This window comes from Mesoplodon bidens (assembly GCF_964165515.1).
Source record: "Mesoplodon bidens genome assembly, chromosome: 3".
Classification (NCBI taxonomy): Eukaryota; Metazoa; Chordata; class Mammalia; order Artiodactyla; family Ziphiidae; genus Mesoplodon; species Mesoplodon bidens.
The window spans coordinates 97,176,212-97,197,767 of record NC_138178.1 but is presented as its reverse complement, the minus strand read 5'-3'; the positions used below and the strand labels follow the sequence as shown (position 1 = coordinate 97,197,767).

General features: G+C 40.9%; 1 protein-coding gene across 1 annotated transcript; it reads left to right on the top strand.

Annotated features, from left to right (window-relative positions):
• Positions 1 to 4,988: 4,988 nt before the first annotated feature.
• TMCO5A (transmembrane and coiled-coil domains 5A) lies at positions 4,989 to 21,051 on the top strand (the record flags this gene model as incomplete). Its single annotated transcript, XM_081228497.1, has 12 exons — positions 4,989 to 5,105; positions 5,676 to 5,718; positions 6,889 to 7,038; positions 7,462 to 7,582; positions 7,981 to 8,031; positions 8,757 to 8,828; positions 12,150 to 12,206; positions 12,662 to 12,721; positions 13,150 to 13,214; positions 14,149 to 14,206; positions 16,103 to 16,143; positions 20,853 to 21,051. The coding sequence occupies exons 2-12, from the start codon at positions 5,684 to 5,686 to the stop codon at positions 21,049 to 21,051; spliced, it is 909 nt and encodes a 302-aa protein (XP_081084623.1). The 5' UTR covers positions 4,989 to 5,105; positions 5,676 to 5,683.
• Between the last annotated feature and the right edge of the window lie 505 nt (positions 21,052 to 21,556).

Genomic DNA, 21,556 nt, shown 5'->3' with positions numbered 1-21,556 from the left:
ACTGCTATTATAATACCTTATGTAGGCACCAAAGTTGACATACTAATTGCTACTGGAATATTTTAACAGGAAAATCAGGAAAGCATAAGACAAAAAATGAATTTAAAACAGACTTCGAGATAAAGACTTTAGTGTAAATAGTTTATTTGGAGAACTTCTCAGATGATTCTTAAACCCCTTGTCTACTTTTAGAATTAAAGTTGAAATAAGATTGGAGAGATTTCTTCAGAGGGCTGTGCTGTGAGTGTGTACCCACAGTGGGGGAGGGTGGGATTGCTACCTCTCCCTAGCCTAGTGAGATGCAAGTTCCTAAGGGAAGGGTGGGAGAGCTGCTTCTCCCTTTCCTTAAGATAAGTGATGTAGACGAATGACCCCTAAAATATGTCCATGTTGTAATCCCCAGTGAATATGTTACTTTACATGGCAAGGGGTCTTTGTAAATGATTAAGGATCTTGAAATAGGGAGATTATCCTGGGTTATTTAGATGGACCGGAGGTAATCATTAGGGTCCTTATAAGAGAAGGGAAGGAGGATGAGAGTGAGAGAAGGCACCGTGATGACAGAAGCAAAGGTCAGAGTCTGAGAGAGATGTGAAGATTCTATACTCCTGGCTGTGAAGGTGAAGGAAGGGGACACAAGTCTAGAAATACAGGTGGCTTCTAGAAGCTGGAAAAGGCAAGGAAACAGATTTGTTCCTAGAGCCTCCAAAAGGAATGCAGGTCTGCCAACACCTTGATTTTATCCAGTGAGAGCCATGGAAGACTTCTGACCTCCAGAACTGTACAGTAACAAATTTGTGTTATTGTAATATTTTTCAGGTATAACCTGAAGAACTGTGTTTCCAGTATAGGACAGAAAGAACACAAAGTTAGAAAAATTGAGAAGGGAGTATAAAACTACACCAAATTTCAGTGTAAATTTTTTATGAAAGTGTGCATGCACAGGCACTAGTTACCCTTTTTAGGAATCCTCCATTTAATGATCACTCTGTGATTGTAAATTTTTAATTAAAGCTAGAGAAGCAAATTTAAAATAAAACAAAGAGTGATAGAGACCAAGCATTGGTTACCTCAGAAGAAATGACCTCACTGAAAACAAAAATTATGTCACTAAAATGTGGGTTACACTGAATCAGTACTCCACAATACCAGTTCCATATTATAGCTGAGGAAATGCCCTCTTCCTATTGCACTTTCCCAGGCTTACTGCAGAATGAACTAGAAAATGTTGAGGGATGCGGTCACAGGTATGGGAGATCTTTTTAATCCCAGCAAGACATTTAATCTCTCTTGTCCTTGTTTTCCTACCTGTAAAATATAAAGCAGTTGACTCATATGCTAATGAACAGACATTCAAAAATGGTAAAAATATAAGTGTATACTTTTTTTTTTTTTTTTTTTTTTTTTTTTTTTTTCTGTACGTGGGCCTCTCACTGCTGTGGCCTCTCCCGTTGCGGAGCACAGGCTCCGGACACACAGGCTCCGCGGCCATGGCTCGCGGGCCCAGCCGCTCCGCGGCATGTGGGATCCTCCGAGATAGGGGCACGAACTCGTGTCCCCTGCATCGGCAGGCGGACTCTCAACCACTGCGCCACCAGGGAAGCCCTAAGTGTATACTTTTAACATTATATTTTGGTTATACTTGAAAAATATAACTACACAAATATGTTCTTTGAATTGCTTTCATCTGGGAGGAAGGTGGGGAAACAATCTGAATGTTCATAAATTTGGTCACAGTAAAACAATTGTTGAGTATCTCATATTGGTTGAGTTGTGTTCCCCCGAAACTCATAGGTGGAAATCCTAATTCCTAGTACCTGAGGATGTGACTTTGTTTAGAGATAGGGTCTTTAAAGAGGTAATTAATTTAAAGTTAGGTCATTAGGGTGGGCCCTAATCCTATATGAATGGTGTCCTTATAAGAAGAAGGGATGAGGACACAGCCACACAGAGGAATGACCATGTGAGGACACAGAGAGAACACAGCCATCTGCGAGCCAAGGAGAGAGGCCTCAGGAGGAACCAACTCTGCCAACACCTCGATCAGGACACAACCTCTGGAACTGTGAGAAAACAAACTTCTCTTGTTTAAGCCACCCAGTTTTGTTTAGTACTTCGTTATGGCAGCCCTAGAAAACACAGGCATTCTCCTGGCCCTCAAGAGGGGACAGATACGTAAACAGAGAAATCGTTTGGTGAGAAGAATATGGTGAAGCAAATTTTGCATATTATCAACTCAGCAGAATTTATGCAGCAATCAAAATGATAATTATAGAGAGCATGTAACAACCTGAAAAAATGTTTATAAAAAACATTAAGTGAAAAGGCAAAACACAGCAACATAGCTATTCTACGATTACTATAAAAGATGGTTTATTAATAGACAAAAAATAGAAGAAAACTTGGAAAAACAAAGAGTTTTTTGCTGAGGTGAATCCTTGATGAACTTTCATTTTTTAGTTCTTTATCGCTGTTACAATAGCAATGATGCAATAAATTTTTAAATATTTAATTTTACTAGTACATTCTCCCTTTTTTTCTTTTTTCCTTCACATTTTGGTTTAGTTCAAGTTTCTGCTTTTGAGAAAGTTATTCTTGAAAGGGAATTCAAAAAGATTTTGTGAGCCTAAAGATTGTACAGAACACAGAGATGTACAATATATATCTTTTTAAATTCGTGTTTTTGTTTTCTTCAGATAAATCCCCAAAAGTGGAATTGCTAGATCATATGATAGTTCTATTTTTAAGTTTCTGAAGAACCTCCATACCATTTTCCATAGTGGCTGCACTGATTTACATTCCCACCAACAGTGCACTAGGATTCTTTTCTCCACACCCTCACCGACACTTGTTATTTCTTGTATTTTTGTTAAGAGCCATTCTGACAGGAGTGAGGTGGTATCTCACTGTGGTTTTGATTTGCATTTCCCTGATGATTAGTGATGTTGAACATCTTTTCATGTGCCTGCTGACCATCTGTATGCCTTCTTTGGAAAAATGTTTATTCAGATCTTCTGCCCATTTTTTTAATTTGATTGTTTGGGGGTTTTTAGTATTGAGTTGTGTATGTTCTTTGTATATTTTGAATATTAGCCCCTTTAGCGGAAATAACCACTAAAAATAAGTAAGGACTTAAGGAAAATGGCACACTTGATTCTGTATTCGAAAAATAATGATCTAAAATGAGATTATAGAGCCTTGCCTGGCTATAAGCCTCAAGATCAAGCTCATTTATAAAAATATCCAAAGAAGAATTTGCCAAAGTAAAAGTGAGGACAAAGGAGGTGAGCAGAAGATATAGCTCTCCACCCCTTGAGGCAGCCAGAAGGGCCAGGGCCCAGGCAGCTCCATTCAGGGCTCACACACCTGGCCAGGCCCCTTACAGCAGAAAGGTGAGGCACAGCACACAGAGCCTGAGTGCCCAGCCTGGAAAAGAGCACGTATTTTCACAACAGACTTCCACACAAAGGCCACTGCGTTCCTGACAGCAGTGCAGCAAAATCTGACATGTCCCTCAGTAACTTCTGTGTGGGGCAGGGCACAGCACGGAAAAATTAACAAGGTGAAAACAGCTGCCCTAAAACTGCACCGGATGTTAATCAAACCTCCTAAAGAGCAGGAAGGCTTATATCGAGGACCTTAATTTGCCCCCTAGGCCCTGTTTTTACCTCGATTTAGCAGTTCTCACTATAGCAATCTGTTGTCCTCATCCCACACAGGCCCCAAGCTTGGGATTCTGCTGCTCCTACAGGCTTGCCTTTGGTAGCCCCTCAAGGAGAAAAGCTCCCCAGGAAGGAGATAGAGCTTTATTTTTATCCCAGTTAAAGTCCCTATCTAATCCATTAATAGCTACAATAACCTTGGTCCAGGGCATTTCCTGGAGAATCTATAACCAGCTGGGGTTAATGAACTCTCCCTACCATTAATTCCTGGGAGAGGCCATTGGCCTGAATGGTTACTTAATTACTCTTCTGTGTACAGCTTCATAAAGCAATGAAATGCCTTCTTTCAGGAAGAAGGGAGATGGTAATGGGGGTCATCAGAGGCCATTAATTTTACAAATAGTTTGTTAGAAACTACAGTATGTTAAGAAGTCACTCTGGCCCACAAATCAACTCAATGCGGTCCTTATTAAGTTGAGATCCAAACCTTCCCAGGTTTCCATGATTCACACACATAAAGTTACAAGTGGTGCAGAATCTGGTCAAAATGTACATAGTCGGGTATGCAGAAACATATTCTTTATATTCTGCAAATGATCTTATCTTCCCCTCTAGCTCTGATTCCTTAAGTTGGCAGAAAAGACTTAATGGGGCCAATTCAAGACACCATAGACTTTTCCCAGCTAAAAATCTCTTTCAGGTAATTTCTCAGTCTTAGGGAGATTCTCCCTCTCCAGAGCTCTCCTTTTTCCCAGGATATTGGCAGGTGCAGGGAAAAACTACATACCCTTAAGGAGGGTTGAAGGAGGAGCTTTGGGTCTTCATGGCTCCTCTTGCCACTCCTGGGCCTGCTGGCCTTTCAGGGTTATGCTGGCCCATGCTGCTTGTGCTATCCCTCCCCCCAACACACGCCCTAGAATGTAAACCCCATGAGGGCAGGTGTCTTGGCTGTTTTGTTTACTCTGTCTCCCTAATGCTTAGAACAGTGCCTGGAGTACACAGGAGCTCCTTCAGTGTTTCAGTGTTTGTCCAATGAATGAGTAGTTAGTTGGCTACATGATGGGATTAGACTGCTGGCCTTAGGAATCAGACTTTCCATATTAGTCACACTTTGAAGCAAGGGAGCTCAATCTGCCAGAGAAATAAAAGACAGGGGCTACCCCTTCATACTGCCCAGAAATCAGATCCATTAAACTACTGCTGCCAAAGGGAAGACATGACCATGAAACACACACAACCATCTAGGTCTGAAGTCTCCATAGATGATGAGAAACCGTTGCCACCCACCTCACTGTGACATACTGCCCCCATGTCAATAGCAGAGTCATGACACCTCAGAAGGTTCTGAGATTCTACTGGACAGTTCCACTGGGGAAAGATTAGACTCCTCAGAAGCTAACTGCCTAGAGCAGAATCAGGAAGACGATACATATCAGAAGAGAGGTGGAGTTTATGTAAGTAATGGATTTAAAGAGGAAACCAAAGGGGCAGAGCAAGCCAAGTTTAATTCTGCTTGGTTTTTCTGAGCCCTGTTTAATACTAAGATCTTAATATCTGGAGATTCTTATAGAGGCCAGGCTAGAGAGCAGAGAGATTACTTTTCAGAGAAGTTATACACCTACACCCATGCCCATGGGCCCTTTAGGAAAGCAAGCGGCCCTAGAGTAGAAAGGGACGTAAGAACAATTGATAACCTCTATTGATTCTTATGGCTGTGTATAAATTCCAAAGGGTTTTGTGTTGGTGAACTATCTCTGAATATACCTGCTAGCAGGATATATACTGAAATTTCCAGCATTATCCCTGTATCCTCACTGTATCCTTACTGAGGCTTAATCAGAATATGAGCAGAAAACCAAAAGGCTGAATTTTGTCATGGCCAAAATGTGAAGTTGGAGGGAAGAAACCAGTTAATTCTGTTTCTATATTTGGGGGCTCTTGGCTAGTTACTCTGCTTCACAAATGGACCCATTTCCCCAACTCATTAGATATCTCTCTGCTGATATTTTACGGAATCTACAATGGAAGAACACAAGGAAGATCAACTAGATCATGAGTAAGTAATCATGATTATACAAAGCCACATCCAAGGACCAAGGTGTGAAGCAGGTCTGCTGTTGATGTCTTCCTTCATCTTCTAGTCTCCCTCTCTCTCCATCTACTATCTATCCCTCCCCCATTGCACTCCACCTCAAGCCCTTCACGCCCTCCTGAAGTGATAGCTATTATAAAGTCTTCTTTTCCAAAATCATCCCTCATCCTTACTCAAAAGTCTGCCTCATTAACTTATTTATGGTTAATCATTTGAAAAGCAAACTAATTAATGATACAAGAAAAAGAAAAGTTTATTGAGAGCTTCCAGGTGCCAGGTACCCTTTCTAGGTTACTCTAGTGTTACCCTTATTTTATTCAAATTTACTTCAAAAAGATTTTTGAATTCTTGAAAGTGAATGTCTGGATCATATCTGTGTGCTCAGTGAAGTGACTCTCATGATAGATACTCAAGCTTTGTAGCAGGCACTGTAAGAGAAGTTTTGAGATGGGAGGAGGAAGGGAAAGACTGAAGCCCTACCTGCTGGTGGAAATCTCTTGTGGTTATGCATAAAGCTGGGCTCAATCATAAGGAATGTGCCAGCTACCTGGATAAAAGTACTCAATAAAAGTGTATTGCAGAGCTTCCCTGGTGGCGCAGTGGTTGAGTCCGCCTGCCGATGTGGAGGCAGCGGGTTCGTGCCCCGATGCGGGAAGATCCCACATGCCGCAGAGCGGCTGGGCCCATGAGCCATGGCTGCTGAGCCTGCGCGTCCAGAGCCTGTGCTCCGCAATGGGAGAGGCCACAACAGTGAGAGGTCCGCGTACCGCAAAAAAAAAAAAAAAAGTGTATTGCATGAGCAGATTTTGTGAACAATTTGTCTGAGAAACCAATGCAAGATACTATTTAAGGAAGCAAGACTTCTGGAACCAGAGTGGAGGTGCACTAGTATATTCAGCACTTTGGCTGAGAAAGCCTGAGAAAAACCTCTCTTGCTGACCAAGTTGAGAATTATTGAAATAAATTGTAGAGCATGATTAAGAAATATAATTTCCTAAGAATGAAAAAGGACAGATGTGCTTCCAGAAACAGCCAGGTTAATGAATTACATACCTTCTAGATATCCCCTTTAGTCCAAAGATTACTGATCTTAAGATAACTGGCCCTTGTTCAATTTGGGGACTGGGTCTACAGGTCAGAGAAAGTGGAAATCTTAAGACTGGCCCAGTCAAAGAGGAACATTAACAGTTTGAATATGGACCTTGAAAGGGATATGCAGAGAATTGATGAAGCAAATCAGGACCTTCTTCTCAAAATCCACGAGAAAGAAGATGAGATTCAGAGGTGAGTGTTGGGGTTCCGTGAGGGAAGTTCTCCATCCAGAGGATGGGGTGGAAGAGAAGAGACAACACTAAATTTTCCTGTTTATTCTAGAGACCTAAATCTTGTACAGCAAAGTTTCTTCTTCATTCTTTGGCATTTCTCTGTGGCTCAAACTCTGAAATACAACAAGTTTTAAAGAGATTCCTTTAAAAATTGGGTGATACTTAACCTGAGTTGAAAGAACATTGGGGTGTTTGACCTGGGAATCAGAGGAATCTTACTTATCCTGCCTTGAAAGTGATTCTGAGTCTAAGGATCCAGGAAAGAATGGTTTCCAACTTGAGATTCGTGTTTATTGTCACTGAGGTTCCCTTGAAACTGATATTTGTGTGTTATCAGTTCTGAAACTGCCAGATCCTCACAGTGTGTGCTTGCATCATGTAGGCTGGAAAATGAGATCACTCAGACCAGAGACCTGGTAGATGAGGAGCAGGAGAAGGGGAACTGCACCACGATGGAAAGGGAAAGAGCCTTGCAGGAGCTAGAAGAAGAAACAGCCAGACTGGTAAGCAAGAAGCTGGGAAGAGCTATATGATAGGTTTTATTCATCATCCTGTCTCTCATCAACTATCAGATAAGCTAGTCTCTCCTTTTTACATACAACTAGTAGTCAACTCAAAAGTCATGGCAGGATGTGTCCATGCATGGAAAGGGATGTGTGGAGGGTAGGGTTTCTTTGGTAATATTTAGTATTGGGAAGCCCTGCGTGTGGGCATCTCTCTCCCTGGTAAGTTGGTGTGTACGTATTGAGATCAAACCACAGGTTCTTTACCTGACGTTATGCAATAAGGTAGAGTTCCTGCAGGAAATCATCACTGGAGCAAAATGGAGAACAATCAACTAAATAAAGACAGATGATGGTATGCAGATGCACACTTACACTCTGCTTCTTTCTCTCAACAGGAACGGAAGAATGAGACTCTGGTCCACAGTATAGCAGAACTTGAAAGAAAGGTAGGATGGGGCTCTTGTGTTCCCCAGTGTTCCCACAGCATCCCCAGGCACCAAAGAGGCAAGGGAGCAAAAGTGATCATAGGGGATCCCACACGTCAGAGAGGCCTGTGCTGGGGTGGATACTACTCTCCTGAGGCTGAGCTTCATGACCTAAATAAATGCCATGGATCTTCCCTGCAAGTATCAGATGGAGGGAGTGAGTGGGTTATTCAGGGTATTCAGTGATCCCATAGGTTCCTTCATTCTATTACAAGAAAAGGGATTCCAGTAGACACTCTGTTAAAGTGATTGGCTGGCAACTTTGTAGTGAGAGTTAATTTTACTTTCAACAGAGACTTAAAAATACTTAATTCCTAAGGATTCCCTCTTCCTTGTCTAGACATTCCCTCTACCTCAACTCCTGCTCAGAATACAGCGGGCTTCCTATGATACCCTACTTTCTGACCCATACCTGAATAACCCAACATGGATTAGGGGTTCAGAAAAGTACCCCTGCCTTGAGCAGGCTCTAGCTTTGGTGGCCAAGACTAGTGAGAAGAAGTTAGAGGTAGAATAAAGATGTTTCCAAGAGCACCAAGTATCCACCAAAGGACCACCTCCTTGCAGCTTTTATCAAGACCAAATTACCAGCCCACACACACACCAGAGAATGTCTTTGCTTTCTTTATTTTTTTTAATTTGATGTATTTTTTATTTGCAATGTATTTTTTTATTTGAAACCGTAGCTTACAAGGAAATCTCAAAAGGCAATTAAGTGTGAACAAGGCAATCTAAAGGGAACTGCAGAAGAGTCAAAGGTAAATGGAAAAGCAATCTTGAATGGGTTTGGACTATATGAAGAGGAAACAAGCTTTCAAGTGAAAACAACTGTCAAAGTTGGGATAAATTCTTTGTAGTTTTACCCATGTCAGGCATAAGTCTGGGCCACTGAGTACTGACATTTCCTCTGCTCTTAGTAAGGAATTTTACTCTGAAGCCATACATTTTGTTCTTTCTTCCATGAGGAAGAGCAGAACACAAATGCATATATAACACTGGAGGCAGTTGAAGTCCCTAATTTAAATCCTGTCCCCAGTACTTAGTGTGGTATGTGAAGGGCAATTTAATCAGTCCCTCCCAGCCTCCGTTTGAAAATTGAGTGAAACTGTGTATATAAAGTATTCTTTCCTTTTTTTGGAGAGCTAAAACCTGAAGTCACATAATTTTAAAGTGACTATTTAAGAGTCTGGCTAAGGCATATGTATGAATTCATAGAGGCAGAGCTAGGATCTGTAAATCTACTGCATGCTAGGCAACTTACACATCCTGTCATGGAATCCAGTCAGAAAAGAAATCATTAAATTGGTCATTCAAGTATCTAGTGAGTTCTGCATGCTAAGTGCATCGGACAGTGCTTAGCATTTCTCTAATTGTGTTCCAGAGCTAAGAACCTGGACACAACCACAACACATCCGATCAAAATGCAAGAAGAATTAGAGACTTACTTTTTTTTATTTAGAGAACAGGTAAAATTCTAACTTGATACTTTCTGTAGAATTACATCTTTATCCTTGCCTTAATTTTTCTTTAGCTTATTAAGCCCACACTTAATCCCATACTGTGTATATGAAGCCTATGAAGATATGGACAAACTGAAAATAGAAATATAAAATGAAAGAATAGAGAATCACTCCCCTATCTTCTCTTGGCCAAATCAGTGTTGATGGCCACAGAAAAAAAAAGAAGAAGAAGTTGTTTAAGGCCACCAAGTAAGCTTGCTTAGTCATACACATCCAGGAAATTTACCTGGAAAGAAAGAAGTCTGGATCCTGTGTGTACATCAGGAAGAAAGTGAAGTTAAGACTAGAAAGGATTATGAAGCCCCATGACTATCCTTACCATATAACTGCAGCAGCCAGAGATTGATTTTCTTCCTTCTCCTGCCCAAAACAAGTTTTCCTGACAGTAAGGCCACCAGAATCTAGTTGGGACACTTTAATGCTGGCTATGTCAGGTGAGCTGAACTGACAGACTATAGATAGAGAGTTCCAGGTGTTGTCAGAACAATGGCCATTATTTTCCTAGCAGCAACCAGCCCAGCCCTAAAGAGTTCTAGAGTATTATTAACCCTCTGAATCACTACCTTTTGCCCACCTGTTTTGTAGAATTCTTAGGTGATATCTCTAATTCTATGAAATATACAGCATCTCCTTTGCTTCTGTTCCTCTTGCATGCTGGTGATTCGTTCAGTAGTTTAATAGGATGCCTGCTTCAACTCCTTGTGACTCAGGCCACTGTCTTGAAAATACAGCCTTGAGCACATTTTTCTTTCTGGCCCTGGTTGTAACTGACTGGAGGGGAAAGGAACTGTTAGAAGCATCCAGATGTAAAATAATGATCCCTAGATGAAAGTGGGAACAACAGAGCTGAAAGGGAAGGAAGGGAAAATACAGTTATATCTGCTCTTCCTACAGAATATAACCCAAATGCATCCATTCTTCCCTATCTACTACTACTAATAGTACTACCCTCTTGCAAGCCACCATACCCCTCACCTGGATGCTGAAGTAGCCTCCTAACAAGTCTTCCTGCTTCAACTCTTACTCCTAAACAATCTCACTTTCCACATACTGAAAAGTCTCTTCTTTAAAAATACAGGTCAGATTGTGTCTTTACCACTTGAAGTTCTCTCCTGGCTTTTTAGTACAGTTAGAATAAAGAACCAAATTTGGGGGACTTCCCTGGTGGCGCACTGGTTAAGAATCGCCTGACAACGCAGGGGACACAGTATCGAGCTCTGGTCCAGGAAGATCCCACATGCCACGGAGCAACTAAGCCCGTGCGCCACAACTACTAAGCCTGCGCTCTAGAGCCCGCAAGCCACAGCTACTGAAGCCCATGTGCCTAGAGCCTGTGCTCCACAGCAAGAAAAGCCACTGCAGTGAGAAGCCCGTGCACCACAACAAAGAGTAGCCCCCGCTAGCCACAACTAGAGAAAGCCCGTGCGCAGCAACAAAGACCCAACGCAGCCAAAAATAAATAAACAAACAAATAAATGAATGAAAGAAAGAACCAAATTTTTTTAGCAGCTCTAAGGCCCTACGTATGTAATCTCATCAGTGGCTACCTTTCCCCACCTTACCAGTATCCCCTGTGCTTCAGCCACATAACTTCTTCATACATACCAAAGTTCACAGTCTTGGCCCTTGTTGTAACCTCTGCATGGGACATATTTCCTCCAGATCTCCATTTGACTAATATTTACCTTTCAGATTTCAGCTCAAGTATCATCAGAGAGGCCTTCGCCAACCACCTATATTAGCTCTTATGCCATCACTCACTCTCCCTCTCAGCACATTACTCTGCTTTTATTTCCTTCGCAGCACTTATCATTATCATGTTGACTCATTTGTTATGTCCCCCAACTAGAATGTCAGCTCTGTGAGGCAGAAAACCTATCAATTCTGTTCACCACTGCATCCTCAGTACTCCCCCTGCCCTTTCCCTGTCACTCCAGTAGAGTGGCCGATACAGAATAGGCTTTCATCAAATATTCAAGGAAGGAAGAGAGGAGAGAAGAAATACAGGGAGAAAGAAAGGAGTGAGCCATGAATATATAAAAGCAAAAGTGACAGTGAATTTTTCAAGGTTGATGTTTTTCTAAGAGAAATAGCTAAGGAAGAAGGAAGCTAAGAATTGAAGTTTAAGGGCGAACGAAGCACTGATGAATACTCAGTGGTCAAGAGTGCAGGCTCACCAGGCAGCTGCAAGGACAGTTTGACTGCCCTCCATCAAAAAGATATCTGAGGGCTTCCCTGGTGGCGCAGTGGTTGAGAGTCCGCCTGCCGATGCAGGGGGCGTGGGTTCGTGCCCCGGTACGGGAAGATCTCACGTGCCGCGGAGCGGCTGGGCCTGTGAGCCATAGCCGCTGGGCCTGCGCGTCCGGAGCCTGTGCTCCGCAACGGGAGGGGCCACAGCAGTGAGAGGCCCGTGTACCGCAAAAAATTTAAAAAAAAAAAGATATCTGAAATGGTGACCAATGCACTTCAACCACCTGTGAGATAACCTTTGCTATAGCATTTCAGAATGGAATCCTGTTTTTGCCTTGCTGAGTTACCAGCCTCCTTCCCTGTCTATAGGTTAAGTTACAACAGCTGGAAGCCTCCTGTGCAGACCAAGAGAAGGAGCTGGCCAAGGTAACCACAGTAACTTCAATGTTACTCCTCCCAAAGGAAAGGATACTCGATTCTTGGTCAGACGATCTAATGCATTCCTCAAATGATTGAGTTATAATAAGGTTCTAGATCCCAAATGATTATGGGATCAGGAGGGTATGAAGGAAAGGAATATGACTATAGTCTCCTAAGTTACCTTCTATTTAATATTTTTTATAGGATACGTTTCATAATCTGTATCTTCCACAAATTAGTATCTATTCTTCTCCCAACTGTCCCCAAATAATCCCCAAGGGACTATAAAATATAGCTTGTTTACCCTCAAAAAAATTAGTTTATATGTACAAAAAAAAACATATTTAGAACAATTAGAAGACAACATTTAGGGTCTGGTACACAGGAGGAAACAAGTATACTACTGTTGTTACAGCAGTTCACTGAGAAAATTTAAGACTAATAAATTTTAGTCTCCCCAGGTAATAGAAGACTATGCACTTGTGGCCCAGCTCTGTGAAGATCAGGCCTTCTGCATAAAGGTACAGCCTCCCAGTAAAGAGACAGCAAAGGATTTGTTTAGGTACAGGGTGAAATGGAACCAGGTTTTTCAGAGCATACTGTCTGGAACAATTTTAACTCTTCAAGGTATCATTCCAGAGGGATTTTAGGGTCTCTGACACTCCACCACCAATATCATTCTGTTACTTCCCTGGTCTCCCAGCTTCTGTGCCCTTAAGTTAATAATGAACACTTTTCCTGTTTATACTCCCAACTACCCCCAGGGACCTGTCCAATGGTGAAATATAGTGAGAGATCAGTAGTGGTGGGGTGGAGGCTAGGAAGGAGAAAAAGTGGCAGTGGGAATACCAAACATTTATGTTACAATGTAATAATGCATGTTTATCATGATTAGGAAAAGCACAGGGCTTTAATTAGTAACCGCACTTTCTTTTATTTCTCTTTGAAGAAGTACCAGGAAACTTTGAAGAAAATGGAAGAAGAACTAGAGACCCGGTTCCTCGAGAGAGAAGTGTAAGCTTTGGCAAACAAAGGAACTTCCTGGTTTTAGTGGTAACTCCATCTCAGCCTGGGTCAGAGCAAACATCTCTCCAATTCCAGTTTGGAATTATGAGGCCCCCAACACCACATACCTTTCCACTCTGTAGTGATCAGGTCGACTCCCACTGAACCACACCAACTTTAAAACGCAGGTCCTTCTCCCATCCGTCTTCAAAGACTGTAGGAACACATCTCCCTTCATAGCTTTATCATGTTACCAATTATTTGGGTTTATATTAAGGGTAGGAACATGTGCTTTAAAAAGGGTTAGTGGTCAAGCACCTTAATAAGAAGAACATTCATATTAAACATAAATAAAAGCTTCCTTCCCCCAAAAAATACCCCTTGAGTTTGTCAAAAGAGTTTAAATGATGAGAAACTAAACCAAAAACCTCACTTCCATTTCTTGACCCTCTTTAGATGTTAAATCTTAATTCAGTCAAGAAGTATCTCTATATATTAAATATTTTGGAATCTTGTGGTGAAGAGAAAGAGACCCAAACTGCATAAAGCCTTTAAATAGGCAGGTACACACCGTGGCCTTGTGTCCAAGACAACAGGACTTGGAGGTCCTCGCCCCTAAAGGATACCTTCAAGTCTCCCCAAATCCTTCCTGAGTACTAGGTATGGCTTGACTGCTAAGCTAAGTTTCTAGAACAAGGCTATTCAACAGAAATTTCTATACTATCTATTAAGTATCCACTTGGCCACTTACTGAGTACTTGAAGAACAGGTAGTATGACTGAGGAACTTATTTTTTATTTTAATTCATTTAAATTTAAATAGCTACATGTAGCAACTGGCTACAATAGCATTAGAATATAAGACTGTTTTTAAACAACCATCATATAGTATGAATCTTTGCGTGCACTTTATCCAACCTCTATCTTGGTTCTTTTCCCCCTAGGCCAAAATTGATAAGCGCGAACTCAGCAAGCAAAGAGTGTAATGGCCAAAATAACAAGGTAAGCACCTACTCCATCTTCAGCTTCTTCAGTGTCATCGCCTTTCAAAGGAGTTTCCAAAGTCACTATAAGCCACCAAACATCTAGCAATCTTCCCATGTGAATTTTCCAAGAACAGTACCGGATATAATTCCAAAGCATTTCAACCCTAAACAAACAAAGAGGATGCTAAGGAACAGTTGTCTTCCCTCTTACAGCTGTGCAAATGATGTGTTCTCAAAGAAACCAGCCCAAGACCAAAGAAAGTTTAGCACAGAAGCGAGAAGGAACATTAACTGAGGGTGCACTCTGTGGAGAGAAGGCCAAGACATGACACATACGCCACTCCTCTATCTCCCGTAATCACAGCACTCTTTCCTGATGATCCCAGCATTGTCCGGAATCTTTTACTACACAGAACACCAAGGGCATCTATCACCATCTAATCAGAGCTGGCCTATGAGTTAAAACATAGGAAGCAGTTGCTTCTTTATGATACAGCTTCACTGTCTATTCATCTTTAACATCATGATGTCACCAGCACATGTGCAAAGGTCTGAAGGAAACAGATGTGGATGTAGAGCACCGGGCCTCTTGGCCTGCTTGGTGTCTTGTGGAAGCAAGTACATAGATAAAGTTTATTGGACTTTAATTGTGGGCTTCCCTGGTGGCGCAGTGGTTGGGAGTCCGCCTGGACTTTAATTGTAATTTATATTTCCTTTAGAGCCAAGGTGGACATTCAGCAGAAATTTTATGTTGTTGAGATATATGGTCTTTATAATCTCAGAAAAGAGAAGTCATCTCTTCCTTAAAAGCAAATATCAACATTTGACTATTACCCTTGAGGTCTTCCAGATGTTTGAATATATGTTAGACCATTTCCACAGTGACTATAGTTCCCACTGTCCTGAACAGGTTATTCTGGTCCCAAGCTTATGTATTCCACTCAGCAAGCAAAACTCCTGAAATTAAATGAAGTCCACCTCTCTAGAACCAAGCTTGGCATGCTACCTGATGTGTCCCACCATCTATTCCTGGTGACTTATTAAAGTATTCCTTCTGACCACCAATCAGAGAAACAACAGGACTGTCTTCATCAAGATTATCAGAGTCCATGTGATGGTTCAATGACCTATGATGTTTCGGCAATCTCTTTAGAGAGGCTGCCTGAGCAGCTGACCAGCTAGCATGCCACTTAATCTCACTCAAGCTATAGAATCAAATTTGTAACCCAGAAAGCTGCTTTCTAATTCCAATTCTGCGAGCCTCATTTCCACAGTTTTAAAGTGTGATCATAATTCCTCTTCCTTTTTATCTCACAAGGAAGTTTAAAGGAAAATGAAGTAACTGAGAAAATATTTTGGAAGAGGGATGTTACAGAAATCCAGGATATAGTCTCATCTTTACATTTTTATAGCTTTCAAAATTTATCTCTTGGAATACGTTTGTGTGGTTTTTATAGCCTGTAAACTTCTCTAAGGGTCACTGGCTAAGTAGAAGGTAAGGGTATAGTTGAGAGAGCCCAAAATGTGAACTGAGAGGACCTCGGTTCCAGGCCTGGTCCTGCCACTTACAAGCTGTATGACCCAACCCTTCTAAGTCTTCATTTATTCCTATCAATATATAAAAAGGTAATGCAGTTATATATATATATATATATATATATATATATATATACACACACACACACACACACACACACACACACATACATATACATACACACAGAGATACATATACACACACATATATATATGTACATATATTTGGCTTTGAAAATTTCATCTGCTTATGTATATGAAAAAATTTGTAAAATTTTACCTAAAATAACATTTAATTAATGGCTCAGTACTACTTGGCAGTGATAACAGCCTCCAGAAATTGTTTACTTATCACTGTCCTTTCTTCTTCTCCCAGGATAACTCTCTCCAAAAGAAGAAAACAGGGTTCTATAAAAAGTAAGTAAATCCTTTGAGTAAACTTCCCAGAAAACTGGGAGTTCTACTTAGCCATACTAGCAGATAGCAAAGTCTAGACAAGGAGAACATTGTATACACACACACACACACACACGCACACACACAGTCAACAAATTTGTTTTATCAATGACTACATTTCTCAGTTCACTGTTATGACTTCCTTGTCCAAAGGCGATGACTAATCTCAGCTTTCCAGTATTAGAAGCCAGTGGCCTAGCAGTAATCAGAAACAGGAATCCTATCACCTAGAAGAGATGTGACAAGTCTCATACTTACCCCCTTTTCCCTTCAACACTTTCAACTAGTTAAATGTGTCTGGTTTCCCAGTAACATCAGCTGATTAGAAATGGGGACTCCAATAAAAAATTAAAAATTAAAAACAAAAACAAAAGAAATTTTAAAAAATAAAAAGAATAAACAAGGAGCGTTATAAAAAAGGAAGAACTTCTGCAATATACGATAACACTGAGGCACCTTGAGGACATTATGCTAAGTGAAATAAGCTAGTCACAGAAAGACAAATACTGCATGATCCCACTTATATGAGGTATCTAAAACAGTCAAGTTCATGAATCAAAGTGTGGAATGATGGCTGCCAGGGGGTGGAGGGAGGGGGCACGGGAAGTTACTAATCCATCGGCATAAAGCTTTGGTTAAACAAGATGATTAAGTTCTAGAGATCTGCTGTATAACATTGCACCTGGGCTTCCCTGGTGGTGCAGTGGTTGGGAGTCCGCCTGCTGATGCGGGGGACGCAGGTTCGTGCCCCGGTCTGGGAGAATCCCGCATGCCGTGGAGCAGCTGGCCCCGTGAGCCATGGCCGCTGAGCCTGCGCGTCCGGAGCCTGTGCTCCACAACGGGAGAGGCCACAGCAGTGAGAGGCCCGCGTACCGCAAAAAAAAAAAAAAAAAAAAAAAAATTTGCACCTGTTGTCAACAATAATGTGTTGCACACTTAAAAATTTGTTAGGAAGGTAAATCTCATGTTAAGTGTTCTCACCACAATAAAATAAATTTTTTTAAAAGCTTAAAGAACAAAAAAAGAAATGGGGAGATCCTTCTGTGGTTCGTAAGCATGAAGATTGAGTTTTTACACTATTGTGTGAGATGTGTCTCCCTCAAACTTTATCACAATGTCAGCACATTACCTCCAATGTGAAAAATAAAAATAAAAATAAAAATAGGGAGAGAAATTCTAAATGCAAGTATACCACTACCTTACAGCAGATAAAAGAGAGAGAAAATGATTGGGAAAAGGAGACAGCATCTAACAGTATTCAGCACATAATAATTGCTCAAAGATCTTGTTAAACCAAATAAGAACTCAAGATTCAAACAAATGAGTGGATATTAGTCCTTAGGGAATCATTGTGATAGCAAAGTAAAATTGGTATTGAAGCCCCTGCATTTTTAAGAAAAGGTCAAATTATGTTCTGTATAGTATGTTTAAGAAGGCATAGAGAAACATATATTTAAAGTGGTATGAAATGTGATTTAGAAAAAGTCCAATCAAAATGGTTAACATAAAATTATTGGTGCTTAAAGGTCAGCTCCAACTGTCTGGAAAATTTGCTTAAGAGGGATACTCCTTCATACCAGATAAGTGAAGAATTATATATTTCAATATCCTTAAATACATGTTCCCAGAACAACTAGCAGAATTTTCCCTAGGACTCCTAGGCCACCTTCACCTATAATTCAACACCAGTGCCCAGCATGGAATTGCCCATGTTCCTGGGATAAGAACTATCTGCCATAAAGAGAGTTGGTAGCCTAAAGAAACATAAGCCCAGCAAGTCTAGCTCATCACATCAAACTACAAATGTCTTTCCTCTTGCTCTGATCCAGCATCCTTGGAGAACTGGTATACTGTGCGCTGATAAGAAATTAGAAAGCGAGGTTATTTGTAAGATTGTCCCTGGGCATGTCATCCCAGACCTTCTCATGAATACTGTATCCAGCTTCAAGGAGAGTGGTGGGAAGAGGGTTTTAAAAGGCTTTTGATTCTAATTTTGAGCAAGATCCTGTATTAGAATGGATCCTGGCTCTTGTCACCAAGATTAACTCTACAGGAAAACTTAAGAAAACTGGAGGGGAAGGGGCTGGTTTTTTGGCGGGTTTTTTTGTGGTACGTGGGCCTCTCACTGTTGTGGCCTCTCCTGTTGCGAAGCACAGGTTCTGGACGTGCAGGCCCAGCGGCCATGGCTCACGGGCCCAGCCGCTCCGCGGCATGTGGGAACTTCCCGGACCGGGGCATGAACCCATGTCCCCTGCATCGGCAGGCGGGCTCCCAACCACTGTGCCACCAGGGAAGCCCAAGGGGCTGTTTTTGACTGGTGAGTGGAGGTGGGCCGTGAATTTGTCCTGAGGCAGAATGCAGCCAGCACAACCAGATAAGGGTAATATAGCAAAGGAAACAGTGGAGGTTTGCTCGTGGAAATCATATTAAAACCACAAGGGCAAAATAATTTATCAGCTAAATAAGAAATCAAGACTACCATAAGGAAATTTATAGAAATTTATTAGGAAATATTAAAGGTAATATAAATGAAAGAAGAGAAATACCATGATCATCGACAGGAAGCCTTAATATCATAAACATATCAATGGTCTCCAAATAATTAATAGAATCAGTTCAATTCCAATCAAACTCCCCAGAAGATTTTTCATGGAATTGAATAAAATGATACTAAAATATTGTATATGGGAGAGTAAATGGGTCAAAAATAACCTGGGCAATTTTAAAGAAGAGCAAGGAATGAGAAACATGCCCTTTGAGATATCAAGACTTACTGGGAAGCTACCGTAATTATGATAGTGTAGTATCATCACAGGAATAGGAAAATTGACCAATGGAAAAGAACATGTGCTCAGAAACAGTGCACATATAGAGCCTTGATATATGACAGTGATTATATGTCAGAGGGGAAAGAAAGGATTGACTGTTCAGTAAATATGGTGGGGAAAAAATGGTTATCCAGATGAGAAAGAAGTAAGATTGAGTTACTACTATACAGTATAACAAAAAAGCAAGCCCAGATGTGTTAAAGACTTAAATACCAATTTAAAAAAAAAACCTACAAAACTCAGTATTAGTTATCTATTGCCACGTAACAAATTACCCCAAAATTTAGTGGCTGCAAACAACAAACATTTATCAACTCACACTTTCTGTGCATGTTAATCTGTGAGCTACTTAGCTGGGTGGTTCTAGCTCATGGTCTGTTACAAAGTTGCTGTTAAGATGTTGGCTGAAATTACAGTCATTAGAAGGCTGGGCTGAGGCTAAAGGATCTATGTCCAAAGGAGCTTACTCACACAGCTGGTTGCTGGCAGGAGGTCTCAGTTCTTCATCAGATGGACCTCTCCACCAGGCTACTTGTGTGTCCTTTTAACCTGACAGCTGGCTTTCTCCTGAGAGTAAGGAGAAAGCCGCAGTGCTTTTAGTACATAGTATAGGAAATCACACACTGTCATTTCCATGATAAGTTATTCTTTAGAAGCAAATCATTAAGTCTATTCCATACTCCAGTGGAGAAGAATCTAAGGGAGGAATACCAAAGAATTTGTGGACATATTTTTAAACTACCATAAAGTCTTAATACAAAATAGTATCTTTTAGGCCTTGGGGTAGGGAATGATTTTTCAAACAAGATACAAAAAGCAGTGATTCTAATTAAAGGAAATGTTGATAAATTAGACTTTATTAAAAATAACTTTAGGGACTTCCCTGGTGGCACAGTGGTTAAGAATCTGCCTGCCAATGCAGGGGACACGGGTTCGATCCCTGGTCCAGGAAGATCACACATGCCGCAGAGCAACTAAGCCTGTGCACCACAACTATTGAGCCTGTTCTCTAGAGCCTGCGAGCCACAACTACTGAAGCCCGTGAGCCTAGAGCCTGTGCTCCTCAATGAGAGAAGCCACCACAATGAGAAGCCCATGCACCTCAACGAAGAGTAGCCCACACTCGCCGCAACTAGCAAAAGCCTGGGCGCAGCAACGAAGACCCAGTGCAGCCAAAAATAAATAAATAAAACGCACATTAAAAAACAAATAAATTTTGTTCTTTAACACCTTAGAGCAAGTGAAAGTTATAAAGTAGAGGGCAGATATTCAAAATACACACAATGGAAAAGGATTAATATCAAGAACATATAAAGAATTCCTACAAATTAATAAGAAAAGCCCAAACAACATAGTAGATAAATGGGCAAGAGGAAACACATAAGACGAATAAACCTAGGAACAGATGTTCAGCACCATCGTTCATCAAGGAAATGCAAGCCAAGACCATAATGAGGTATTACTTTATACCCATCTGATTGGCAAAAGTTTAAAAATCTGATAGCATCAAATGTTGGAAAGGACGTGGATCCACAGAAACATAAACCCTGCTGGTGGAGGATAAATTGGTGCAACTACTTTGGAAAACAATTTTCCAAAATAAAAATAAAAAACAAAACAAGGTAATTTCAGATAGCGATAAATGCTGAAAGAAAATTAAACATGGTGATGGGAGAGAGAGTAGCTGGCAGGCCAGCATATGGGAAGAGGCTACCTTTGTAAGGGGTTGTTAAGAGTAGAGACATTTGAATATCAAGGAGTCAGACATGCATTTAGATTATGACTATTTTGTTCCAGGTTTTCTAACCTCTAGTTAACAGTTTCTTGGCTTTCTCTTTCCAGGATTTTTCAATATTTCTTTTTCACCAACTTCTTCTTCATCAGACTGCTGGTCTACTTGTTGTTCCACATAACTTTTATAAATCCAGATCTCTTTGTCGATATACTGCCCAAGATACTGAGCAGGAACATCTTGTGGAAGCTAAGATGCTTTCTCTTTCCATCTCTCATGCTTGAGACAGAGGACATGTTACCCCACTGACCTCCAAGAAATATCCTGGAGCAAAAGAAGGCAAGTGGTATCTGAGTCCGTAGACCAAGAGATGGTGGAACTTGTGAAGGAAAGAGGTTTTCTTCAGTTATTTCCTTGAGGTTTTCCTACTTGATTACCATCCCTTCTCACATAGTCTTTCCAAGATTAACCTTGCCCAGAAAAGAGCTCTGTCAATGGATTTCTGTGGCTATATGGATAAGCTAAATAGTACCAATAGTAAATAAACTAGACTATATTTGGAATAATATCATAAATGCTGAGCAAAGTTAGAGCTGATCAATTCTTCTAGTGAATCTTAAAAATCTAAGACACTGGATCCCTGCCAAGCAGAAGACTGTTCATTACTTACATTAGAACTCTTTTGTTGTAAGTTGCCTTAGTTTAAGCTAATTTATAAATTTATAGCACACAAAAAAGTATTGCCTCATGGAACTAAAAATCTGGGGCTTCAGGCATGGCTGGATCCAGAAGCCTCAATGTAATGTCATTGGAG